The sequence below is a fragment of the Portunus trituberculatus genome, chromosome 37, assembly GCF_017591435.1.
Source record: "Portunus trituberculatus isolate SZX2019 chromosome 37, ASM1759143v1, whole genome shotgun sequence".
NCBI classification, from domain to species: domain Eukaryota; kingdom Metazoa; phylum Arthropoda; class Malacostraca; order Decapoda; family Portunidae; genus Portunus; species Portunus trituberculatus.
The window spans coordinates 31,454,093-31,478,514 of record NC_059291.1 but is presented as its reverse complement, the minus strand read 5'-3'; the positions used below and the strand labels follow the sequence as shown (position 1 = coordinate 31,478,514).

The window sequence follows — 24,422 nt, the reverse complement described above, 5'->3', positions numbered from 1 at the left end:
TTCAGTAAGAAAGTAATAGTTTAATCTAGCTAACAATAATAGGACAATAGCTAGTATTGTACACAAGGAAATTCTGCAGGTGACACACAAACCTACTTCTGGGCACATAATTACCTTTTCAAAAGTAAGTTAAAATTCCTATTCTGCACATGATATTCACAAAAATTTGAATTTCAACTAATACTGAATATCAACATTCCAGTTGCCTTATAAAAATCAACATATATAGTTAAGCATTACCTCTCGGAAACTAAGTTAGGGTGCAGCTGTCACCAAACACACTAATAGCACCTGCTTGTGAGCAACAGAAAAAAATAAGACATCACACACAATATTAATGCTGTCAGCATTTTCTTGACATTTCTGCTTTATTACCATATCTTAATCAGCTAAAAAGAAAAATATCACTCAAACTCTAATGACTGATAAACTCATTGGCACCCAAAATTATCTGGGAGGAGAGAAACATATACTGGCTTTGAAAAATCACCAAGTGTTTTGAAAATCAAAGATTCAAAGATCCTTTGGAGAATTTTAAAAGTGCTGCATTGTACAGCACAAATTCGGAGGAAAATACTGGCAGTGGGAGAGAATGTAACATTTTTATGTGTGTCCTGAGGATATCAGTTATAGGAACATGTGTGGCTGCAAAGTCATACATTTTTGTGCAAAAGCCAACACATGACAAAAAAGACAATGCTGGAAAGATCACATTAAGTACATTTACCAGCAAACAGCCAGTATCCATGGTCTGAGAAAGAGGCAAACAGTAAGTGCTGTAAATAGCCATGTGCTGAAAATAAGGGCTTGTGTGCAGTGTTAATCCAGGTACTGAGACCTGAAGGCCAAGAGGACAACATAACAGTTTTACATATAAATCAACCTGAGATAATATAAAAAGCTAACAGAACACAAGCTCAAGAGATGAACAGACTATAGCAACAAAAGAACACTTCACCTGGTGAATTATTAACTGAGTCACAGCCTCAGTCCAGATCAATGACTGGAAAATTCTATTCTGTTTCTTCTGCCTCATTGGTGGAGGAAGGTGGAGATGTAGAAGAGGATGTGAGACCAGTTGATCCAGAGGGAACCTCCACCCCAGGCAGCTGGTGGTCATCTGATGTTGTTGGATCAGATGATGGAACTGACTTAGCCAGATCCTCCAATGAACCTGTAATGGAACACAGCACATCCACATTAGACAGAGCCTAGATATTACCTGATGGTGATTTAACATATACAATATCCTAAAAAGTGTTTATTTCAAATAAACAAATTACTTTTGCTTTCCTCTCTGCTTGTACTTAAATATATGTACAGTATCTAAGGAGGAAAAAGAAAGCACACTTAATCCTCTGTCAGTGACAAGCATAGAATCACAGTTCCATTGGAAAAGCATATACAGGCAACCCCTGCTTAACGAACGGGTTACATTCCTAAAAAAAATGTTCAACATTGCAGGGCTGGTTGCATGGCATTTTGGTGGCTTGTTGAGCGAGGGAAGTTGAACTGGTGCTGGACACTGTTATTGTTTTGAGCTGAAAACGGGGAAGGGTAGGGGGAGTGAGTGGTACGTATTTTGTCCACGAGAGGCGCTGGTGTATTCAAAAGCCGGTCGGCTTGTGTGATACGGCGGGGCTTTCAAACTTGGAAAAAATTACTTGGATAAATTTCGTTAAAGCAAGTTTGGTGTTCGTTATATGAGCAGATGGTAGTAAAAGGAAATGTTTGTTATGGCAAAATTTTGTTGTGTGAACCTTCCTTAATCCTTAACATACAGTGATTGTTTCAGGACAATTGTAGCATGCGGAGAGGCGGGGATCGTTCCAGGAATCATGATTTTTCCGCACTAAACGTTTCAATCTCTCCCCCTCACTATTGGTTCTGGGGCAAGTGGAGGTATCTAGCATCTTTTCTTGTTCGCCTCCTCAAGCCTTGCGGCATATGTTCCCTCACAATAGGTCATCTTTTCCCATTTCGAGGCAACATCTGGCAACCCCCGTGACCCGGAGCGAGGAAATGGTACTCCGAGTGATGTTATGTCAGTGTTACTCTGTAATGACATTAAGGACAATGATTTGTTTTATTGAGACAGAAGAAAGTGAAGACTCCAGTAGTGATTCTGATAGTGATCTGGCAGACAGAGACCAACCCTCACAGCGACATTCATAAACCTCCTCACGTACTCCCCACGAGCAATGCGCTGGTGTGTGTCACCTATGGTTGCCTCTACAGGACTGTGCTTGTCAGCCAAGTCACATGAATCCCATTGCTAATAAGAGATTCCAATTATTATAGTAATCCACAATACTTGTAATATGTGGTTTCTTTTTCTTTTCTTGTTTTGCACATCATTTCATATATCTGAGTTCACATTTTCATGACATGAAAATGCAAAAGTTCCTACTTTTACATCAAATTCAAATGCCCAAAAGAGAGAGAGAGAGAGAGAGAGAGAGAGAGAGAGAGAGAGAGAGAGCCCTGTGTTATCGGAGCTTGGGGGGTATTTCTTAGCGGCGGGTTCTGCCATGAATTTTTTTATATGCGATAACTTTGCTCTCAGAGGTCATAACATGTTGAAAACTACATCGTTGTACTCAGAATAACACAAAGAAATATGCTTTTATAAGGAAAAAATATTTTTAGCAGTTTTGACAGGTGTGATTTTTCTCTGCTGTAACAGACAGAAAGTCAATCAACCCCCTCTATTTTAAAGGTTAAGCGGGGGTTGCCTGTACGGTAAAAAAAATTCACAGATACGGTATCTGCTCATGTCATGCCTAAACCTGCTGTTTTTTCTTTTCGTGTTATTGCATCCAAGCACTAAGCAATTGTTCAGCATGTTTAGTTGTTTACAGTGCTGTGGAGAGTTTGATGAACACTCCACCTAGCCCAGTGTCCACAAGCAATATGTAAACAAAAGGAAACCTCAGGCGTCACACCAAAGTCAGCTGTCAGTGAGCACTGAGCTGGGGTGGCGCGGGAAGTGTGACGTGGATGACGTCACAACAACAATCAGTCTCTTCCCGCGTTTCCCATTGAACACAAGTGAAATCCTTACGTGTGTTTTTTGTGGATATTATCATGACACATAGTGACACACCCATAATGGCCCCAAAATGTTCTGCAGACACTGCTGGAGTTGATAAGGCAAAACAAAAGAGAATTAGTCTGCCCATTCAGTGGAAAATGAGTAAAGGCTGAAATCCCTACTTTCCCTTAGCCTCAGGAGGGACATCATCTGATAGAATACATGGGGAGTGAAAGGTAAATTAAAACATTTTCTGTTTATTTATTTATTTATTTATTTTTTTTTTGTGCAGTATTTATTTATTTATTTTATTTATTTATTTTTTTTATTTATTTATTTTTTTTTTTCATGACTATTTTCATGTATTTTAATTTCTGTAGGGGTGACTGTTGATGTGCTGGAACGCATTCCCTATTATTACATGTTATAATGGGTTTGGTATACGGTAATTTTGATTTGTAGTAAGGTTTTCAGGAACACATATGCACCGTATAAGGAGGACTTACTATACATGGATCAAGAGTGAGATGTTCTTTCCCTATAAATCGAAATGACCGAAGTTTGGAATGTACAGGCAATCCCTGCTTAATGAACGTTCACACAACAAAATTTCGCTACAACAAACGTTTCCTTTTACTTCCATCTGCTCATATAAGGAACACCAAACTCGCTTTAACGAAATTTTATCCAGGTAATTTTTTTTCAAGTTTGAAAGCCCCGCCGTATCACGCAAGCTGACAGGCTTCTGAATGCACCAGTGCCTCTCGTGGACAAAATGTGCACCACTCACTCTCACTCTTAGTTCAAAACAAAAGCAGGGTCCAGCACCAGCTTGTCATCTCATGCTCAATATGCCACCAAAACACCTGCAACCAGCCCTGCAATGTTGCCTAGCGTTGCTAAGAAGAAAAGGAAGTCTCTTACTCTGAAAGTGAAGCTGGATATTATTCAGACATAAGAGGCGAGAAAACTAATAGCATTGCTCACCACCATGGCTTTACTCCATCTATTGTCTCTACTATTTTCAAGTCAACAGACTCTATTAAGAAGGCTGGTGGGACCGTATCTTCCTTGCAAGCTAAAAGAACCACCTGAACTCGTGACTCTGCAATGGATAAAATGGAAAGCCTTGTGGAAATGTGGTACATAAGTTTTGTGTGCGGTACAATGATGCGTCCTTTGTTTACATTCCACAGGTTGCCAGTTAGTGTCTTTCCAACTTCACTCTCCCTCCCTTCATAAATTTAAGATCATCAATATTATAAAGTTACTTACATACATACATTAGTGTACATTATAATGACTTAGTCTTAAATTAAACTGCTTAAATGTTTAACTTCATAATTTTTACTTTCATTAAACCTTTTACTGTACTATGATGCACTCTCGCTTTGTTTACTCTCAATGGAAGTTCAAGTCAGGGGTCAAACTTGTTATAATTGGTTCACTTAACGAAAATTGGCGCAATGAACATTATTTTAGGAACGTAACCCGTTCGTCAAGCGGGGGTTGCCTGTACTGGCACAATGTGTTGAGAGAACAATATTTGTAATAGCGGGTTGGGCCACATATGGTACACAAGGAGTGTGCTCCACTGGTGGCACACAAAGCAATATAAATTCAGAACAAGTCTATGGCATAATGTATCACAGGTGGAACATGAGTTTTATTGTATCATTGGCAACTCATACGCAGGGAGAAGCTACTCATCTCTCAAGTCCATGGATAGCGCGGTACTGACACTGTGCCGAGTTGAACCAAACACAACAGAGAGGAAGCAGCGGGAAATCCAAACACGATTAATGTGTTAAAGTTACTTGCAGGTTCTTTTTAATATGAAATAACAATAAAAGAAATAGTTCTTTATACAACACCAATTTTCAGTTTCAAAGAACAATATATTCTTTCCTTTATTCATCAAGATACATTCCTATGGGAATTCAAATGCTGAGCTGCTGCAGTTACTATTCACAGGTGGGTTGCTTGTCTTTTGGGCCCAGAAAGGCAAACAAAACCCTGGACATGTTTGCTTCTGAATACCTTACAAGCAAAGCTTTTGACTTGTTAGTGACCTACGAAATGATAAAAGTTGGGAGACTCACCCTCCTGGCTTGATGTGGCCTTGGTGCTGGACATCTCTGAGGATGCTGGACCTTCCTCCTCCTCACCAGAACTGTTGTTACTCTCTGACTCTGTGGATATAATTGGCATTCTGAACATAATTTTTTATTGCTGTGCTTATCTGTGAATGACTTCTTACAATGCAAAACATTTTCCAGACATTTTTCTTTATTGTTTATCTATTTCTTTATTATCTTTATTTGTAATTTCACCACAACAGTCTTGGAGCCTGAAGGAATTCATACTTATTATGTGTGAGTGCACACATAAGAAAATAAATCTTGGGACAGTTTCTACAACTGAGAAAAAGCAGAGGGAGAAAAGATAACTAAACACCTACTTTTAATCATCACAGGAACTACATGTCCTCTAGATACTGTGTATATTTCTTGACATATCATCTACATTTGTTGATCGTTACAGTCAGCAAATGTGTGTGGTCTCATGGCAGGTGTGGAAAGATGGAGCTTGATTCCCTTTCTATGTGCAGTGCTTCAGATTTTATCATACAAGAGGCTTTCTCCTAAACAAATGTGGTGGAGCATAATAAAATCCACTTTTAACATGGTGTTTTTTGTTTCAGGCCACTCAATACAAAGTAATTAATTAATTAATTGAACTGATAAATACAGTAAACCCCCGATTATCCGAAATTGATGTGGATAATGCAATTAAAATTCATATTTTTTCTATACTAAAACGTTCTAAAACATTAAAACATGAAAATAGATAAAAATAACTACATATGTATTATTAACACATTATTGAAACTATCCCATGAACTTTGTTTTGTTTCTCCATATTTGGTATTTGTAATTTGGCGAATATTCACTATGACTGATTGGCATCCCTAGTTAACTTTTTTTGCTTACTCTTGGTGAAAGAGTAAGCAATTCTGTCGTTTCAGTTTGGCTTCTGTAATTCAGTTTTGCATATTTGGGTGTGGTCGGTAATTTGTCTTCAGTTCTTCATTTGATTTAAGGTGTATCAGTACTTTGCACCCTTTTTTGTTTTCCTTCTGTCCTTTCATTTGTTAGCCTAATTTGTTTCATTATAGCTTGCCAAGGGAAACACTCTTAAACTAAAGACTGTTTTCATTACTGGGGAAAAAAACTTTCGGAAGGTGAGTTATATTCTGATCTGATTTAATTTTCTTCTCTTTTTTTTCAACTACTTTAGCTAATTCTAGTAACATTTAAAATAACATTTAAAATTAATAAGAACAATTAAAATACATACATTTTAATCGAGTTTAGTTTAGCATATCGTGCGTTTGTTTTCTTTCATTGTTTACAATGGGCAGTTGGCAGTGGCGCCACTGTGTTTATACTCACCGACCGCATTCTACAACCTGTGTTTCCACCTCACTTCTTTCATCATCACCATGCCTAAGGTGCCCAAAGAAACCAGGAAAAGGAAGAAAGTCGTCCTTACAATACAGCAGAAGCTGGAGATATTGGACAAGCTGAAGGCGGGTCAATCGGGAATGTCACCCACGAATATGGCATTGGGAATGCTACTGTTACTGACATAAAAAAGGCAGGACCACAGTTAAGGCAGTTCACCCAAAGGCATCTCCCAGCTGTCTCACATCACAAGAAGAAGGATTCAGGACTAAGGACCATGAAGATCGGTAAATACCAAAAGTTAGACGAGGTGTTGTTCAGGTGGCATCAACAGCACGTATCTTTTGGATTGCCACTGCGAGGTGGTAAGACTGGTGTCGGGAGATAAGTGCATGCCCCAAGGTGGGAGGGGGGGTTTTCATAACAGTAGTTTTTATGATTTTTTTATCTAAAAAAAAATAGTATTTTTTAGGTAAAAAATCATAAATCTGGATTATCTGAAAAATCAGTTTATCCAAAAGAGGCTTCTTCCCTCTCATTTCTGATAATTAGGGGTTTACTGTATGTAGTAATTCTTTATCTACCAGCCAGATAGAATAAAAATGTTTAACTGGTAATTCTAATTATAGGGCCTACCATCTTCTGCACCTCCTTCTTCTTCTTCTTCCTCATCCTCTTCATCTTCCCCAGAAGATGATTCTTGATCCTCCTCCTCCTCCTCTTCTTGGTCTCGAGTTGTAGGCAGTGGAGGAGGCAGCTGCGGGGCTAGATCCTCCAGGCGTGGTGCTGAGGGACGCTGTTTACGGGCGGGATTCCAGTAATAGCAATAAGCACACCGGAATGCTGAAACAATACCAAACACTGTCATAACACTGTAGAGTAAGTCTCTCAAAAAAAGTAACATTTCATACAATCCTTCAAAGCGTTATTCAGGCTATGATCCTAATTTCCTCCCCAATCTATCTACTAGTACCATATTTCTTTCATTTATGAATATCTAATACATTCAATTATCATCAACCTTTTCTACATGATCAAATCAGTACAATTCATTCCTCTTCTGAACCCTAAACTTTCTTTAGTTCCAAACGTGTGTACCAATTCTGAAGTGGGATCATCCATCTCACCATGTTCATTTAGCTTATTCTAATACCATAATCCTTAACATCTCAAGTTCCATAATCTTGAAATATTGCACTCACACAATGAGAGAAAAATTATATTCTTTTTATAAAATAAAATAATCTCATTGTACAATCAATTCTGAAGTGACTTTAAAGTCTGATAAAATAATTACAGTAAACATATAAGTAATGTAATGTAAGCTCATGATGAGGCAATAGCCATGTAAGCAGCATGATCTGAGCAAACAATCAATCTAAGCAATAGTATACCAGTAGTTATACTGATCTGGTGCAGCGGCCACTCACCCAGGTACTGAAACTCATCCTGAAGAGCCATGCCATTGTGTGATTCACACTGACGACACACCAATGCAAAACGATTTGCTGGACCATCTCCAACTAAGTATTCTATGAAACGGTCCAGGTATCCTCTCTCTCTGGGAAGTACTGGCCGAGGCATGGGAGGTCCAGGGGGGCCACCTTCCTCCCTCACAACTGCTCCACCTGTCATGTGATTTAAAAGTTCAAGACAGTTTTAAAAAACTACAAACTGTAACAGTTAAATTTTTTGACAACTTGATATTACTGATTACCTTTTCCAGTGAAAGGCAGAAGTTTAATCTAGTTATTTTATTACATAATAGCATTTGTACAAAATAATTTTCCATTAAAATAGCTCTTAAAATTAAAATATAAAAATAGCTTACAATTTTGCACAAAAAAATTAATTAGGTTACTTTCTCCTTTGACAGCTGTTTGTTAAATTAATAACCAAATAGGTTTCACATTGCCACACCAAGACCAATGGGATGGGTAACTGACGGGGCATTGGAGTAGATGGAAGGGCGGACATCTGCGCAGTAGTGGTCAGGGCATGCCTGGGGACCGGAGGGCCAGGTGTGGATGCCACAACTGGAACTGACCTCGGAGGAATCACACCACCCACTGTAACACCAGCAGTTGTTCAACTTTAATGCTGTGTTAACAGTAAACCACCTAAAAGGCTCAGGGTGAGTAATTGTTATAGAAAGCAGAGATTAATCACTCCAATTAAATTCACTATATTGCAGCTGAGGCTGAACACCATGCACAAAACACAATACATGATATATATGCATGAAGAAATATCTACTCTGTGATAAGGAAAAGAAAAATGTAAAATCTATAAGCCATAAAACACTTCAATAGTAATTCCTATTAGATACCTTGTCAGAAATTAAACATAACATCATCATCAGCTTCAAAGTTAACTAACTTCAAACAGAGGTGAAAGATAATAGCCAGAAGTACAAAAAATTCTCCACTAAGGGTGAGATGAAATGCCTGATCTTACAGTATATTACTCTGAAGACCCAGATCTAGTTTGAGGCCAAGTACTAATCCTCGCTATCATACACAACAATGTCATAAGGTGCAACCACACTCACCACAGAACTTCCCCTTAAACATTGCTTGTCACATAATGAAAACATATCACACACATACCATGTCATACAGATTACTAGGACAATTTGGAGGGAATGTTTCATGCAAACTCGTGGACATGCTGGAAACGGCTTTGTGACAGCTCACAGCCTCGTCCACATCAATCTTGCCAAAATCATCCAGACTGATGAGCAGAACAAATTTCAAGTGTATGTTTCATGGAAGTGTGGTTGCCCTCTTACTTTATCCTAAGTATAAACTCCCATCCCATAATCTACTGAACTGGGAAATTTTTTTTCTTTTTATCTCATTTGTGATACGAAAATCATTTATCTTATAATTATAGCATATGATTTCTTCTTTTTGAATCTCTCCAGTTGTCAGTGTAACTCCCTGGTATATGGGATGTCTTGCATGCATCCACTTTACTGATTCCAACCAAAATACCTAAAACACTGGTCAGCTCACTAATTCATGACCACAACCCCAAATCTTACCAAATATTTTGCTCCCCTCCCTCCTCTGGCCAATTTATAGTTTTTATTTTTTGAGGTTTTGTTGATATCTGTTTTATATCATCATATTATGATTCCACAAGCCTTTCCCTCTATCAGAGGAAGTGGAAGATCAGATCATCTACTTTCAGTTTTATATAGAATAGTCTTTCATCTTCAGTATTTATTTATTTATTTATATATTTTATTTATTTATTATTATTTTTTTTTTATGGTAAGGCCTATAGCGCCTGTAGGCACACTTGAAGCATTGTTAAGCTTCCGCTCATTAGTGGCACAGGCAATTTTTATTTATAGTGGTACCCATATTAGGGCCCATATCACCCCGAAGCTCATTTTGGGTGTAACCACCTAGAACTTGGGTATCATGGTGACATGTAGGTAACTTTAAACCACTCGACAAATGGCAAAGTGTTTTAAGGCTGTACGTGGTGGGATTCAAACCTACGCGTGGACATCTGCCCGATTCCACGCTCACCACCTTATCCACTATGCCACCGCCTCCCTATATACATTATCAATATTTTCAATGATGTGACCATTTATTTTTTTTGCATAATATTATAAAAAATATTCCATCTTTAAGAGTGAACAAATATCTTGCACATGAAAGTGTTGTGTGTTTTGTGGGACAGTTAATATCTTGCACTATGAGTGCCACCACTATCTCCTCGCTGTCAGTAAAACCTTAAAGCTGATGAGGGCAGTACTTATTCTTGCAATGAGTGAAAAGCCATTAAATTCGGTGTTAGGTAGGAGAAAGGTTCCTGTACTACTGACATAAACAATACCAGCAGTGACCTGTGTGGCCTGGTAGTTCACCTGGTCTGAGTGGTGTGGCCTGAGGTGTCATCAGAGGCCTTGGGGTAAAGATGGGGGTCTGGTGAGGCAGTCCCTGAGGCCGCACTCCAACCCCACCCACACCTCGGGGCTGTGGGGTGCTGGTACTGTTGACTACTCGTCTTCGAACATCTGCAACACATGATATATGGTATTCAGCAAAACAGAAGAGTAAGGTTGCCACTATTTTCTTCCTCAACTTATAATGCACATCATGAGAGACCAATTGTCAGTAACCAGTTAGGAAATGCTGACTTACCTGACTGGTGACTAGTGACTGGAGATGCCACACTGACAGCTGTTGTTTTGTGCATCTGGAAGTATATAATGCTTCCATACTATATCTTTGTTTGCAAAATTTTAATAATACTGCAACCTGTACAATAAATGGATTGTAAGCACATTAGCTACTCTGATTTATTTTCTATTTTAATCTTTTTTTTATTTATTTATTTATTTATTTTATTTTTTTGTTAACTACAAATTTTTCTTCCAATATTGTTTGACTAGATGTACTGTATTAGTTATTTCTAACCCCTTTGGTCTTAACTATCATGCTGCAGGAGGGAAGGAGGGTGGGAGAAGGGAAGCAAATGAGACATAGCGCCGAGCCACCTGATAGATACAAACCATCCAATCTGATCCTTCATACTATGTTGGTTGAAGTGGTTCTGACTAGTTAAGTGAAATCCATCAGAGTATAATGCACTATCAACACTAAATGTTTGTCAATATAAAACATATGACAAAACCGTGTCATTTTAAAAAGCTAATAAATTACAACACTCTGGACACCTCAACATACCTGGTTTCTACGCAGCTGGTCAGGAGCAAACTTCTCCAAAATTTCCTTGGCTACTTTATAAGTTTCGGTCTCCATTACATCATCCAAAATCTTCTCCTTGCGTTCTAAGAGAGACTTTAGTTTTTCCTCATTTTTTGAAATCTTCCGGGAATAATACCATGTCAGTATTCGCTTAAGTATGTAAACTCTGAAAGGTTAGTTATCATTAATGATGGCATGTGCAAAGTAGTAATGTGTGGAGTGGATAAAAGCTTTGAAAAATGTCCATTGCAATCAGCATGCCAGCCAGTATTGTTTCCAGGAGGTGATACTCACAAGAATGGAAAGACTACAAAGGGTGTGGCATAAATAAGCCGGTGCTGAAAGTTGTCTGGGAAGTAGTAAAAGTAGCAGATGAGTGCTGCTACAAGGTACAAAACAATGGAGTAGAGCACCAGATAGCCAACCAGCCTCTTCTGGCGCTGCTGAGTGTGGCTACGGTACTCCTCAATCTCCTCGACATTCTGTAACATCATAAGACTCACAACAATATTCAACGCTTATGCAGAACTAACTTGGCACTCTGTACAAATTCAATTTCTACATGGATTCAACTTGACATCCTGCTAGCACTGGATTTCTATGATGATGCAACATCATTGTGGTGCACAGGAAGCTTAGATATTATTTGCAGACTTAAGACTAAATATGTCATCTATACCATCATCTATTTTGTGCTTCATTACACTGTTCAATCTTGGCTTACCTTCTGAATCTGCTCCAAAAGCTCTTTAGTTGAAGGCTTTTTCTGCAAAGAAAAGACCATAAAAGTTATTACACAATACAGAAAAAGCTACGGCCTAGAAAAGTAGGACCTTGGCTCTTCATTACGAGATATTAGTTCGTGTGATTTATATTCCCTAGTTCCAAAGGATAAAAATAAATAAATAAATAAATAAAAATAAAAAGTACATTTGTAACAGCCTGCATTTATCAAATCAAACACTGTATTAGTGATGTATAGGACAATATTTTTGAGAACTAGAGATGGAGGTTAAGCTCAATAACTTTTATCATAAAATATAATCACAGAAATGACAAGAGAGTTTGAGATATTAATTTTTGTGGATGTGAACATACATACTGTAAATGATTTTTGTAGATATATATGACATGAAAGAGCATTTTTCTACATGAAGTATTCCAGCGCATTTACTATATACATGGAAAGATAAATGTATAATGTCTGGAATCAATAGATGGAGGATGAGGGACTAATAGGAGAGATGAACAGAGAACTGTGGATGAAAAGTAAAGAGAAGAAATTCTGACAAAGAAAAAGGACAAATACAGAACGAGTGAAGATCAATAACCTCTGCAGTTCTTTGATGTGGAAGAGGATCATTGTGGAGTATTTTCATTATCTGAAAACATGGTGATAGATTGGAGAAATCTGGCCAAGGGCAACAAAAAGAGGATTAAACAATAAGGCCCACTTAAATGCCAGTCCCTGAGTAGGTTTGTGAGTTAGTCAAAAGAATGGGATAAATGTCTTGAAACCTCCCTTATAAAATGAGTTCAGATCATAAGATAGAAATAGAGAAACAGGCAGGGAGTTCCAGAGTTTATCAGAGAAAGGTATGATTGAGAGAGGAGGATAGAAAAAGGGTGAGAGAAAGCAAGGCCACGAAAGGAGGGGAGGCATATAGTCAGCCACACTGAAACAATGAGAAAAAGGCTAAGACAGTCAGTCAGAGGAGTTGATGAGGCAAAAAGCTTTTGATTCCACCTTATCTAATAAAAGTGAGTGCAGAACCCCCATATATGTAAAGAGTACTCAATACATTGAGAAATAAGGCCCCTGTAGAGAGTTAGGAGGGAATTGAGAAGACTTAATATTTTTTAAAGTTAAACTCCACAAACATGTTGGACAACCGGTTCATTCCAGCTGTAGCATCTATGCCACTATGCCATGAACAATAGATTAGGGTAGCTGGACACAACAACAGTTGCATTCTTCTGCCATTGTAACAAAACATTCCTGAAATTAGTGCTTGAAGACTTTGCCACGTTGCTCACTTCGTGAGATACTAAAATTCCAAAGAAAATAAATATATCCATATGTCATGATGTTACTGAGTATGTTACGTCATACAGTATAGTACAGTCTGATTTTCTACCCTTTCATTGTTTATATCAATAGATTTTAGACTTGTAATATGCCATATTTGAAATATTGACTAATATTACTAGATAATTACAATTTTTTTTTACCAACTTCTCTGAAAATTATCCATATAGGGTAAAATTATATATATATATATATATATATATATATATATATATATATATATATATATATATATATATATATATATATATATATTCTTTTCCTCTCAGAGAAATCTATCTAATTACACAGCTTTACAACTATCAAATGTGAAAAGTTGCAACTCTGAATACTCCCAATGACAAGATCCATACAGTGGACTTTCTTATTTTGTAACACTAATGAGGGCTTGACACCTAAGTCTACCTAACCTAAAACTGAAGGCTGTACCTCTGCTGGCCTGAAGTACTTCTGCATTCATGTAGGGGTTGACAACAATATATTGTGTCTTAACTATGACAGTGGCAAAAATTACAGTTTGGCACTAATAAAAAACAATAAATGTACATTTTGAACATTTGTGCCTTCCAATAATAGTTTAAATACATTTACATTATTACACTCTTTGATTACTATAGCTACAAGCTGGAATCATAGTTTTGGGTGGGGAAGAAAGTATCTCCAAATTTCTTATTTCAGGCATTAATGATCTTTACCAGCCGTCAGCCTGTCTGTCTTGCTGTAAGTAGTGTACTCTTGAAGCTGAAGTGTTGGAGAGAGTTTGCTTTTTTCACATAACTATTATGGTAATGTGAGTGTTACACGCTAATGTTGACTGATATGATGGTGTCTTCACCATGTTATGCATTGACGGTGGGAACAGCAGTGAAGCTGGTGACCACCACTGATCCTTGCCATGTGACAGCTGCATTACATATCAAGCACATCTGTGAATCCCAGAAACATAGACAAAGAATCTAAACTTTCCGTCAAGCCTTTCTCGTGAGTTATGGCACACACTTTCCATACTGTGGGGGTTGGTATTAACGAGTTCCATTACATAATGCAGCACACAGCACACCTCCCTCAAGACAGGGGCTGATGAGTGCTTGACACACCCACTACAAGGTGTGCTTGTCATGCTGGCCGGGTCACACACATCAACAACATAGCAGGAGTTAATTCAATCATTGAGTGTGTGAGTGCCGGGGCCATGATAACAATATGGGAAGTTAAATATAGCATGTTATGGATGGCAGGCCGCAGGCTGAGGCACCCACATCAGCAGGCGCTCACCACCACACACCGCACACACCAATGCCATTACTTCCACCTATCAAATAAAACATAAAATATGCCTTAAAATTTGTGGACTTACTCTAAATCTGGATATGATAAGCCCCATGGTCGGTCTTCCTCCCTCATGGGGGAATATCCGACTTGTTTTGCCTGCTGGTTGCTCGAGCCAAAACAAAGGCACCGATTGGTCGTGAGTGACGAGGGAGTGACTAAAGAGATGCGGTGATTGGCCCTTCCACCAAGACACGAGCTAACACTCTCACTGATTGGACACTTTCATCCGGGACTCTCACACTCGAGCGCTAAGGATTAAATTTCAACACATCAAGGTAAACATGTACCTCTATTCACTTTCATAGGATTAAAACCTGCATGTGTGCCGATATGCTAGTCTCCAAGGATTATGTAAGTCCAATTATATAATCTATTAGGGCGAGCATTGCCACATTAAGGATGACGATAATGACTTGATGATGATGACAATAATAATAATAATAATAATAATAATAAATACCCAAAAGACATAAAATAACATAACATCGAATCAAAATAGCTATCTACTAATCGATAAATCAAATGGAAATCACATACTGTGGTTATACTCACATTTAACAACAATTAAGTAAATAATATTAAGGGTGAAATACAAAATCACATCACGAAAATAACGATGTTCCTAAGTCAATTAGCTTTCTATACTATTTAGCAGGAAAACAACATTTCAAAGAGAGCATATAAGAAAGAAAAATGTCTCTCGTGGCTCATCCCACCTGCATAAGTTGTTTTTATTTTTTGCCTAAGACTGGCCAAGGGCAAGAAAAAAGTAATAAAAATAAAGACTCGCTGGATTACCAGTTCCCTTGAAGTTATTAAGAATTATCCAAAAGACGGGCAAATGTCTTGATACCTCCCTCTTAAAAGAAGTCAAGTCGTAGGAAGATGGAAGCACAGAAGCAGGCAGGGAGTTCCAGAGTTTACCAAATTACCAGAGAAAGGTATGAATGATTGAGAGTACTACACTCTTGCATTGGAGAATTTGACAGAATAGGAGTGATCTAGGAAGAAGAAAGCCTTGTGCAGCGAGGCCGCAGGAGGAGGGGAAGCATGCAGTTAGCAAGATCAGTAGAACAATTAGCATGAAAATAATGATAAAAGATAAAAAGAGATGCAACATCCGATCCTGAGAAAGAGGCTGAAGGCAATCAGTCAGAGGAGGGGGAGTTGATGAGACGAAAAGCTTTTGATTCCACCCTATCTAACAAAACTGTGTGATTGACACCCCCTCCTTAATCATGCGAAGAGTACTCCAAATAAGAACGGATAAGGCCCTTGTACAGAGTTAGCAGTTGGAAAGGCAAGAAAAACTGGAGGAGACGCCGCGGCCTCAGAACGCCGAACTTCATAGAAACTGTTTTAGCAAGAGATGGATGTGAAGTTTCCAATTTAGATTGTGAGTATAATAACTCATCTCAAATGACCCCTGGCTCTCAGTCAGTTGCCGCCTCCTGGCTTGTTTGTTTCCTTCACTTATCGCTACCAAGATTATAGTGGGCTGGTTCTGCGGGTGGACATTTTGTAACGATCTTTCCTTCTTAGATGAATTATTAGTGTGAAAAGAGGCCAGTGAAGTGAAATGCACAGTCGCGTTTTTTAAACTCAAATCTAAACTATACACTATACACTCTATTGAGTTTATTCTACTTGATCGGCTTCCGCATCTTGGTTCTTGTATGAACCTCATGTAAACTAACCTGACCTAAAGCTGAATATATTATTTCGGACTTCAAGAATACTGAATCTACCTGAGAATCACCGGCCATTGATCTCTAGTGGTACCGGTGGGTCAAAAATAATGCTAATTACAGTAATCATACCCGTTATGATAAATTTCCTGAGGACACGTACCCCTCAATTTTCGCTAATTGCACTCCCTGCTCGATCACGGCCATAGATACAGTCTCGGAGGAGTGAAAAACAAAATGGATCTTAATTAGGAGTCTTATTCTACTTAATGGTTACTATATATGTTGAACTAAGAATATTTTCGTGAATATAGTGAAAGCGTAATTGACAACACAGCCACGTGCTGCCTCAGGGGGGCGGTGGGTGTGGTCTTGATACTCATCTGAGCTTTCCCCTGAATTATACTCCTATTCTGTTGTATCTTAAGAAATTGACACTCCTTAACTTATGGCTTATAGAAACACACATAACTTACTGTCAAAGACTGCATCAGTAGAGCCGTCTTTCTAGCCAGCTGAGGGAAGCGAGAGAGTGAAAAAAGTACAAGTTGTCATTCCTCCCCTCAGGCGTCCCTCGCGGCCAGCATCGTGTCAGACGTACGACTAAATCTTGTTAAGTTTAATTCATCGAATGGATGATATACAATATTATTTTAATACATAAGGGAGCACAATGAAACATCATAATAAAGAATGCTCAATTGAATTAAAAAAATAGCACATCTAAGGCAAGGTAAAGTAAAACAAAACAAGCAAAACTACTGTTGTTGGCTGTGTAAGGTAGTCTGGCGAGATCAATGGGTTCCTGGCACGGCTTTAGAAACCACGAGTCTGATGATAAACTGTAATTCAAAAATATATATATAATCAATTACTTTGTTGCTTTGTGTAATTTGAAACACGTTCACTCTCAGCGATTCGAGTGTTTACCCTGGAACAATAAAAGCTGCATGTCCAGAACTAGCGTGGTACGACAAGTTTTCCCAGCATGAACCTGTCACACAGAATCAGTGCTTCTCCAGTTGTCGGAGTAAGGTGTATACTGAGGAAGTCCCTGTTATCTGTGTATAAACAACGTTATTTGACTGAAGTTTTGACATTTAAGGTATTCTCAACAATGTTTCATACTGCTGCTGCCTGCAAATGATAGGGGAATCAAGGGAAGTGAGGCATAGCTACGAGATAACGGAAAGTGTGGACAGAAGATGCTGCTGCCTCGGAGATGGTTGGAGTGAAGGTATTTATTTGACTGTTTCGGTATTTGACTTGGTCCTGTGTGTTTCCATTTTATATGCTTGTGTTATTGCTGGCAAGGAATGTATTAGCTTTACTGACACGTTGGTAGTGTTGGTGGGGAGCCTGTTGCATTTCACTTGGAGGCACTTTTCCCATCTATAGTGGCGCGCCACCAGATCTGCCCGAGGGAGAGACGCGACTCCGCCCCGGAGAGAGAGAGAGAGAGAGAAAATACTGTTAAAGAACCTGATCCAACTTCATGTGGTATAATCAGTTGCATCAAATTATATTACAGGAATATTAATTACTGCATCATTTTCATCTCCCGAGCGTCCTGCACTCTTCGATTACTCATCAGAATCTCCCACGCTTGGCAGGGACGTAGCCAGTTTTCCACCCATGTTTTTCCTGTCTGTATAGTCAACAAGTGTATCAGCAAGTTTCATTCAATATAATAATGAGTTAAATGTTTTGATTTCACTACTTACGAGGTTAGTTATATTGTGTATAACTTATTGCGCCTCTTCCGATTTTTCTTCCTAATATCCTGTTCAATTTGTGTTTATCCTTATGTGTAATATAAGTTTGAAAACGAGGCTACGTTCTTAAAAGGCGTTCTGCTTTCGTAGATGGGGGAGAGAAAGTTGATCCAGAAGCGGTGTTTAGCAGTGCAGCTCTTCAAGAAGGAAGTGACCATCTCCTCGCCTGCCAGTTGTGACAGCAGTAGTGGAGACACTGCCACGCCTGTCAATGATCCATCCACAGCCACTCCAGCATCCACCAACCATCAGGATGGTCTGCACCTCTTTCGGGTGAGTCTGTCATGCAGTAATTACTATAAACCAACTCTCTCTCTCTCTCTCTCTCTCTCTCTCTCTCTCTCTCTCTCTCTCTCTCTCTCTCTCTCAGTATGAGACTTTATAAAGTATTCAGCTTTAGGTAAAGTAGTAGACAATGTTGAGTCACCATGCTTATCTCTCTTGGTTTGGCCTAGCTAAAAAAAAAAAAAAGTCAGTCTTTGAATAGTATAACAGGATAAGCATCCTTGCCTAGTCTTTCCTTATCACCTCTGCTAATGTTACCACTGGCTTCAGGTGTGGCAGGCAGCCAATGTGGCATGCACCTGGGACAAGGAGTTGGTGGAAGCAGCAAGAGCTGTGCAGTACCTGGGCCACTTGGTGGGTGGAATAGTATTAGTTGGGGGACCTGCCAGTGCCCTGGCCACTATCTCCTTGGCATGGTCCAGGTCACTGCTTGCAGCACCTCCAGGATACTCACTAAACATGCTGGGTGAGTATAGCATCATGAAAGTTACAGTATATTAATTATCAACTAGTGATGGTGAATGTAAGGATATAATCCCTGCTGCTGCCCTTTTTTTTTTTTTTTTTTTTTTTTTTCTATGGTAGGGAAAGAGCAAGTGGAAAATGTAGGTCCTCTCACTTTACCAAATGCAACCTAATGAACCAACATCAGAGAGGAAATAATATGGACAGTTACATTTTTTATTTATTATCAAATAATGCACAGGTAGGCTTTGAACTGTATATCACCAGTGTGTATTGTAAGATTTAGAACTTGAGAGTTTAAACATATTAAGCATTTCTCTATTTAAAAAAAAAAAAGTTTGTATGAAGTAAGATACAATAAGCAAAAGATTCATGGAATGAATTTCCTTTACCAGGAGAGGTTCATGGGTGGAATGTAGCAGTTGTGCCTCAGGGTCAGTTCACCCCACTGGCAGATGCTCTTTGCTGGGTGGTACACCATCTCACCAGGGAAGGCTGCAAGGCAGGGGCTGAGGCTGTGAGGGAAGCCCTGGAGTCCTCCTTCCCTACCATGATGTCACCTTCTCCTTCCCATGTGCATGCCACTCTTTCCAGTCTCATCCAACAGTGTAAAGTGTACTATACTGGAGCTACTTATGGCATTGTCCAGCCAGGCACGTACCTTCCCTCAATAACACCAGGGGATGAAGCTCCAGTCTTGGCCAAGGAAGGTTTTGTCAGTGTTGCTGCTCAGACAGACTTGGCTGAATTGATCACTGGGGCTGCTCATGCCTCAGACACAGTCATTATTCCCACTTTATCAGGTGTGTTTTATGGACTTTGGATATGCTATCATTATGTAATGAAGAGTAAATACTTGAGAACATTTGCTTTCATACCTATTTGGTTCAGTGGCTTATCATGTTAACTGAAGAAACACTTAGTCTATGCAACCTATTGGATACATACAAATGGACGTACATATGTGTTAGTGCATAATGACTCAATGAGAACAGTTTATTGTAAGAAAGCTATATCGAAAGTACACAGGAAGACTCCCCAGAGGATTGTACTGTATGGTGCTTTATTTCCTCTTCATGCCATATTATCCCATTCTGCTTTTCTTCCTTCCTTCTTACTGACAATAAAGGATAATGATGGTATGAAGGATGAAATGATACTGATCTGATAACTTGTGAATACTGCTTCACTTTGTATGCAAACTAAATTTGTTTATACCACTTTCAAGGAAATTTAGATTTCATGTTCCACTATTCTCTATGTCACCAAATGTAGCATAAGGATTTAACAGCTGATGTTCTAATTTTTGTTTTTCATGAAAACCACAAAGGAAAAGTTTTCTGGTTTCATGATATGTATTCTGTTGTAGAATAGGAAAAATGTCTGTTACCAAACACTTTCAAAAATTACATTTAGAAAAAAAATTCATTTCTACTTACCAGATGCATTTTTCTACATGCATTTACATATATGATTGTATGTGTAGTAATAAATATTTATTATTTTTAAATAAAGGATGTATTTTGAGTCAATAAATTAATTAGATTAAAAGTTATAATATATTCAACTGATCTTGTTTAAGATGAATTGAGTGGCAGGAAGCTGAAGGGAACCCTGGACACAATGCATCTGAGTCACCACCAACTTCATCGCATCCACCACTACAGTTCTGGTCGTGCTGCCTCACTCAGGCTATCCCCAACAAGAGTCTCTCTCCTGGCCTCTCACTATGCTGCTGCTGCTGCCATTACTGCCGTCCATACCTACCAGGCACAAGACTTCTCAGACATCAGCATTAGAGGTTAGTTCATATTGATTCTGTCATATCATTCTATCTATACGTGTGAAACTAGACTGGCAATGTAAAATTACTTGGATATTTTCCTTTAGTTAAATTTTTTTGCCCCCTTCCCACCAACATCAAGTTCTCAAAGTGGGTATGAACAGTGTAAGGGAAATAGTGCTGTCTTTGAGGAAATATTTTGCTGCTGTTCCTCTATTTTGATTGTTATTTCTTAAAAGAGGATACCAGTACTCATTTTAGTGTCCTATTTCTTTTAATGATGATACTTGTATGTGAGATCTTGGTGAGTTGTGCTTCTAAAAATGAGAGGGAACAGGCAAGACTGATTTACAGAGTGATGGCATGACAATTGGCAGCAGAGAGAAAAGTGCAGAATGGTATCAGCATAGAATTGGATAGGACAAGAAATTTGGGTTAGATCATTGATGAATACAGTGGGTGACAGAACCCTGAGGAACACCTCTGTTAAGAGATTTAGGAGAACAGTGACTGTCTACAACAACAGCAATAGAATGGTCAGAAAGGAAACTTGATATTAGGTTCCATAGAAAAAGATAGAATCCGTTGGAGAGTATTTTGGAAATCAAAACTTTATACCAGTTTGGAAAATATACTTGTGTTAGAAATTTGCTTTCTTTGTGTATTCACCATCCTCTGATCTGTCTTACTTTTATTTAGTCTCACTATGATCATGAGGATGAAAATACACACAAAATTTTTTTTCAAATTTCATATATCATGTTGGAAGTGTAGAAATACACTGAGCTTTTATAGTTTCATGATTAAACAGGCAAGAAAGCTTTTATAAAGCTTTTTTACTTTACAAGGTGATGCAAGGGGGGACATTGATTCTATGAACTCAGTGAAGATGATTGACAGGGGAGCGAGGCTCAGTGTTCAGCAAGCTTCTAAGGGTTCCTGGTCGACGCCGCATTGTCTCCTTTGCTGCTCAGTTTCCTCCACCTGAGTGGAGTGACAGTCACGCCCCTGTTGTCCACCTCCACTCTGTAGCCGTCCAAACCTCCAATCAGGTTAGTCATGTATGTAGACTGAGTGAAGCCCATACATCCTTTACAAACACCATTGTGTTAAATGCTTCTAAAAATTTATATGTATTTCTAGCAAAAAATAGTTTACTATGATAACTGACTACATATTAGATGAAAGCATCTTTTAATTTATCTTTCAAACTGTCCTTTATTTTTTTTATTTCAAGTTATTGATCTATTTCTTGGAAACTTGGTGCATTTTATTCATTCCCATTATGATCTTGCACATTATTATCATGCCTTCTCTTTTTTATTCTTCATATCTGTGAGCATGTAATGTTTTGCTCTTTTCTTTTGCCTTTGGTTTCTCAAATTAGATCAGTGATATGCTACTGTTCTGATTCCTAACACAAAATAACTGAAGTAAAATACAATTTTTTTTTGTAAATTTTGAATTGTAAATTTTTCAAAGAAGGCAGATACATTTCCAAACACAAAATTTACAAGCTCACTGAAATTTCAGCCATGAAATATAGTGTAAAGATGAAGGCAAGTCTGATACGTATATCAAGTCACCATATTTCTTCAGCAGGGTGAGGTCAAAGCTTGGCACGTGTCAGCCTCCCAGTGGACCCCTCGGTCTGCCACACTTCCTCGCCGCCTCAGACGCCCCCATTCCTCTACTCCACCACTTCCTGAGAGTCAACACTCCTCCCCAATTCCTAGGGGGTTCACCTCTCTACTCCATGTTCACACATCACCTCAGCTGGGGGCTTCTCGCTCCCACAGTCGCACTGAGAGGAGGTGCAGAACTCAGAGGTATCAATCGCCAGTTCACCAGAGAAGTGAGAGTAGAAGTTGTCATTCATCAAGCAGTGAAGACATTGCAGACCACAGACATGTGTTACCACCAGTCATTCAGAATTTCAATAGCAAGGGAAACCAGTCAGATAATATAGGTCACAGAAATAAAGATTCAGCTGTAGTTTCTACTAATATGGTATCCAAAGTCAGTTATAAGCATCAGTCTCTAGATCCATCAAAATCTGAAGAAAGACTCTTAGAAGTGTTGCAAGATTGTCATGTGACAGGTGACAAGAATGAAACTCCTGTTGGAAGGCAACAAAGTTCCAGACAGAAACATGAGAGAGTAGGCCATAGGTGTCCCACAAGCCATCCTGCACATAACAAACATGCTAAATCAAAAAAACATAAACCTCCTGATGGGAAATTTGAAAAAAATCAGCAAGCTGGAAATTCAAAGCCATCTGTAGAAAATCATGTTCATGTTGGTACTGAGGGTGATAGCACACCTAATGGCAAGAAGACAAGCAAGAAAACGGGAGAGCCACCCCAGACTGAAAATGGCAAAGAGAAGCATCAGTATCAGCGATCAAGTCTTCATCTAGATCTCACCTCAGATCACATGAACAACTGCCGAAAGGTGATAGCCTCACCTCAACGGCCTCATGGCCTAACCACTAATGTTCTTCATCAAACTCCTGACATTCAGCACATCACTAAAGGTTCTACACCTGATTTGACCTCAAGAAATATGAGGTATCAGGATGTTGAGAAGTGTCACAAAAAGATGTGTAGCCAAACACTTGACCAGGTGCAAAGGCCAGAGACTTACGTCGTTCATGGTGGGAAACAGGTAACCTCTCCAGGAAGTACTGAGGAAGGAGAGGTTGGACATGATAAAAAGTCTGTTAGCACTTACCCGAGTTTGTCTGAGTTGAATCTGACCTTTAGTTCTTTGGCAGCACAGAAGATACTGAGTGGTGCTAGTGTCAACAGTTTGGACACATTGGCAGAAGTGAATCTGGCAGCCCTGAAACGCAACACAAACACTGTGGCATCAGCTCTTACAAATACTGATCTTGGGTTTGTGTGAGGTAGACCTTCAGGACCTATTTGTAAGACAAGCCCTGTCAACATATTGCTTTACTTGGATATTATTGCAGCAAATTTTATATATTTTTTTTTATTTGTTTTGTTTTCTACGGTAAGGCCTATAGTGCCTGTAGGCACACTTGAAGAGTGTATGGGAAGCGCTGTTCAGCTTCTGCCCCGTTAGTGGTGCAGGCAATTTTATTTATAGTGGTACCCATATTAGGGCCCATATCACCACCCAAGCTCATCTTGAGTGTAACCACCTAGAACCTGGGTATCATGGTGACATGTAGGTAACTTTAAACCACTCGACAAATGGCAAAGTGTTTTAAGGCTGTACGTGGTGGGATTCGAACCTACGCGTGGACGTCTGCCCAATCCCACGCTCACCACCTCATCCACTACGCCACCGCCTCCCTATGTGATCCAACCGATCTCAGCACCGATGCATCCATAGCAGGAAACCAGTCTGATGTTGGCTTTTCTGACTTGTGATCTCAAGTACCTATCGTGTAACCACTGACGGTTAGAGGTAATTACTGCAAGGTTATTTCTGAGTGGTGGTTGCTGTACTGACCATTAACAAATGGACCGGCAATGCAAGCAAATTGCCTCATTAGTGATTCACTTGAACTCTGACAACACTGGCTTTTAAACTCCTACTCAGGTCTAATCTTTCTTATTTGAAATGTAAATGACTAATTTAGATCATAGAGCATAGTACTTGTAATACTCAGCAAACATTGCCTGACCTGTAGATAAGTAATACTCAGCAAACATTGCCTGATCTATAGATAAGTGCTTATAATGATATGTGTAGTACAAAAGATGTGCTCAGTCAGTACTTTCTATCAGGATTGCATTCTTA

General features: G+C 38.9%; 2 protein-coding genes across 5 annotated transcripts; one reads left to right on the top strand and one right to left on the bottom strand.

Moving 5' to 3' along the window:
* Window positions 1–5: 5 nt before the first annotated feature.
* LOC123513986 (endoplasmic reticulum junction formation protein lunapark-A-like) lies at window positions 6–16,846 on the bottom strand. Of its 3 annotated transcripts, none has more exons than XM_045271512.1 (11): window positions 16,817–16,846; window positions 11,956–11,997; window positions 11,526–11,713; window positions 11,211–11,397; window positions 10,665–10,719; window positions 10,388–10,537; window positions 8,448–8,570; window positions 7,932–8,129; window positions 7,138–7,344; window positions 5,137–5,226; window positions 6–1,174 (listed from the first exon to the last, which is right to left on the bottom strand). In XM_045271512.1, exons 1-11 carry the CDS (start codon window positions 16,829–16,831, stop codon window positions 1,014–1,016), a joined length of 1,416 nt encoding a protein of 471 aa, XP_045127447.1. In that variant the 5' UTR covers window positions 16,832–16,846; the 3' UTR covers window positions 6–1,013. The 3 variants fall into 3 exon arrangements, with proteins under 3 accessions (XP_045127447.1, XP_045127446.1, XP_045127448.1); XM_045271511.1 differs by lacking the exon at window positions 16,817–16,846 and adding an exon at window positions 14,678–14,812; XM_045271513.1 differs by lacking the exons at window positions 8,448–8,570; window positions 16,817–16,846 and adding an exon at window positions 14,678–14,814.
* Window positions 16,847–17,338: 492 nt separating this feature from the next.
* On the top strand, window positions 17,339–23,752 carry LOC123514185. Of its 2 annotated transcripts, none has more exons than XM_045271835.1 (7): window positions 17,339–17,577; window positions 18,206–18,388; window positions 18,671–18,866; window positions 19,261–19,668; window positions 20,448–20,666; window positions 21,549–21,700; window positions 22,251–23,752. In XM_045271835.1, exons 1-7 carry the CDS (start codon window positions 17,563–17,565, stop codon window positions 23,553–23,555), a joined length of 2,478 nt encoding a protein of 825 aa, XP_045127770.1. In that variant the 5' UTR covers window positions 17,339–17,562; the 3' UTR covers window positions 23,556–23,752. The 2 variants fall into 2 exon arrangements, with proteins under 2 accessions (XP_045127770.1, XP_045127769.1); XM_045271834.1 differs by having other exon boundaries at window positions 22,248–23,752.
* The last annotated feature ends 670 nt before the right edge of the window (window positions 23,753–24,422 follow it).

Excerpts from the sequence above, each read along its gene's own strand:
- LOC123513986 (XM_045271511.1), bottom strand. The coding sequence starts at position 14,704 with ATGGGGCTTATCATATCCAGATTTAGA. Across the intron at positions 10,720-11,210 it reads ACCAGCTGCGTAGAAACCAG|ATGCACAAAACAACAGCTGT; the intron begins GTATGTTGAGGT and ends ATATACTTCCAG. Across the intron at positions 5,227-7,137 it reads AGAAGGAGGTGCAGAAGATG|AGTCAGAGAGTAACAACAGT; the intron begins GTAGGCCCTATA and ends TTATATCCACAG.
- LOC123514185 (XM_045271834.1), top strand. Across the intron at positions 19,669-20,447 it reads CATTATTCCCACTTTATCAG|ATGAATTGAGTGGCAGGAAG; the intron begins GTGTGTTTTATG and ends ATCTTGTTTAAG. Across the intron at positions 20,667-21,548 it reads CTCAGACATCAGCATTAGAG|GGGAGCGAGGCTCAGTGTTC; the intron begins GTTAGTTCATAT and ends GATGATTGACAG.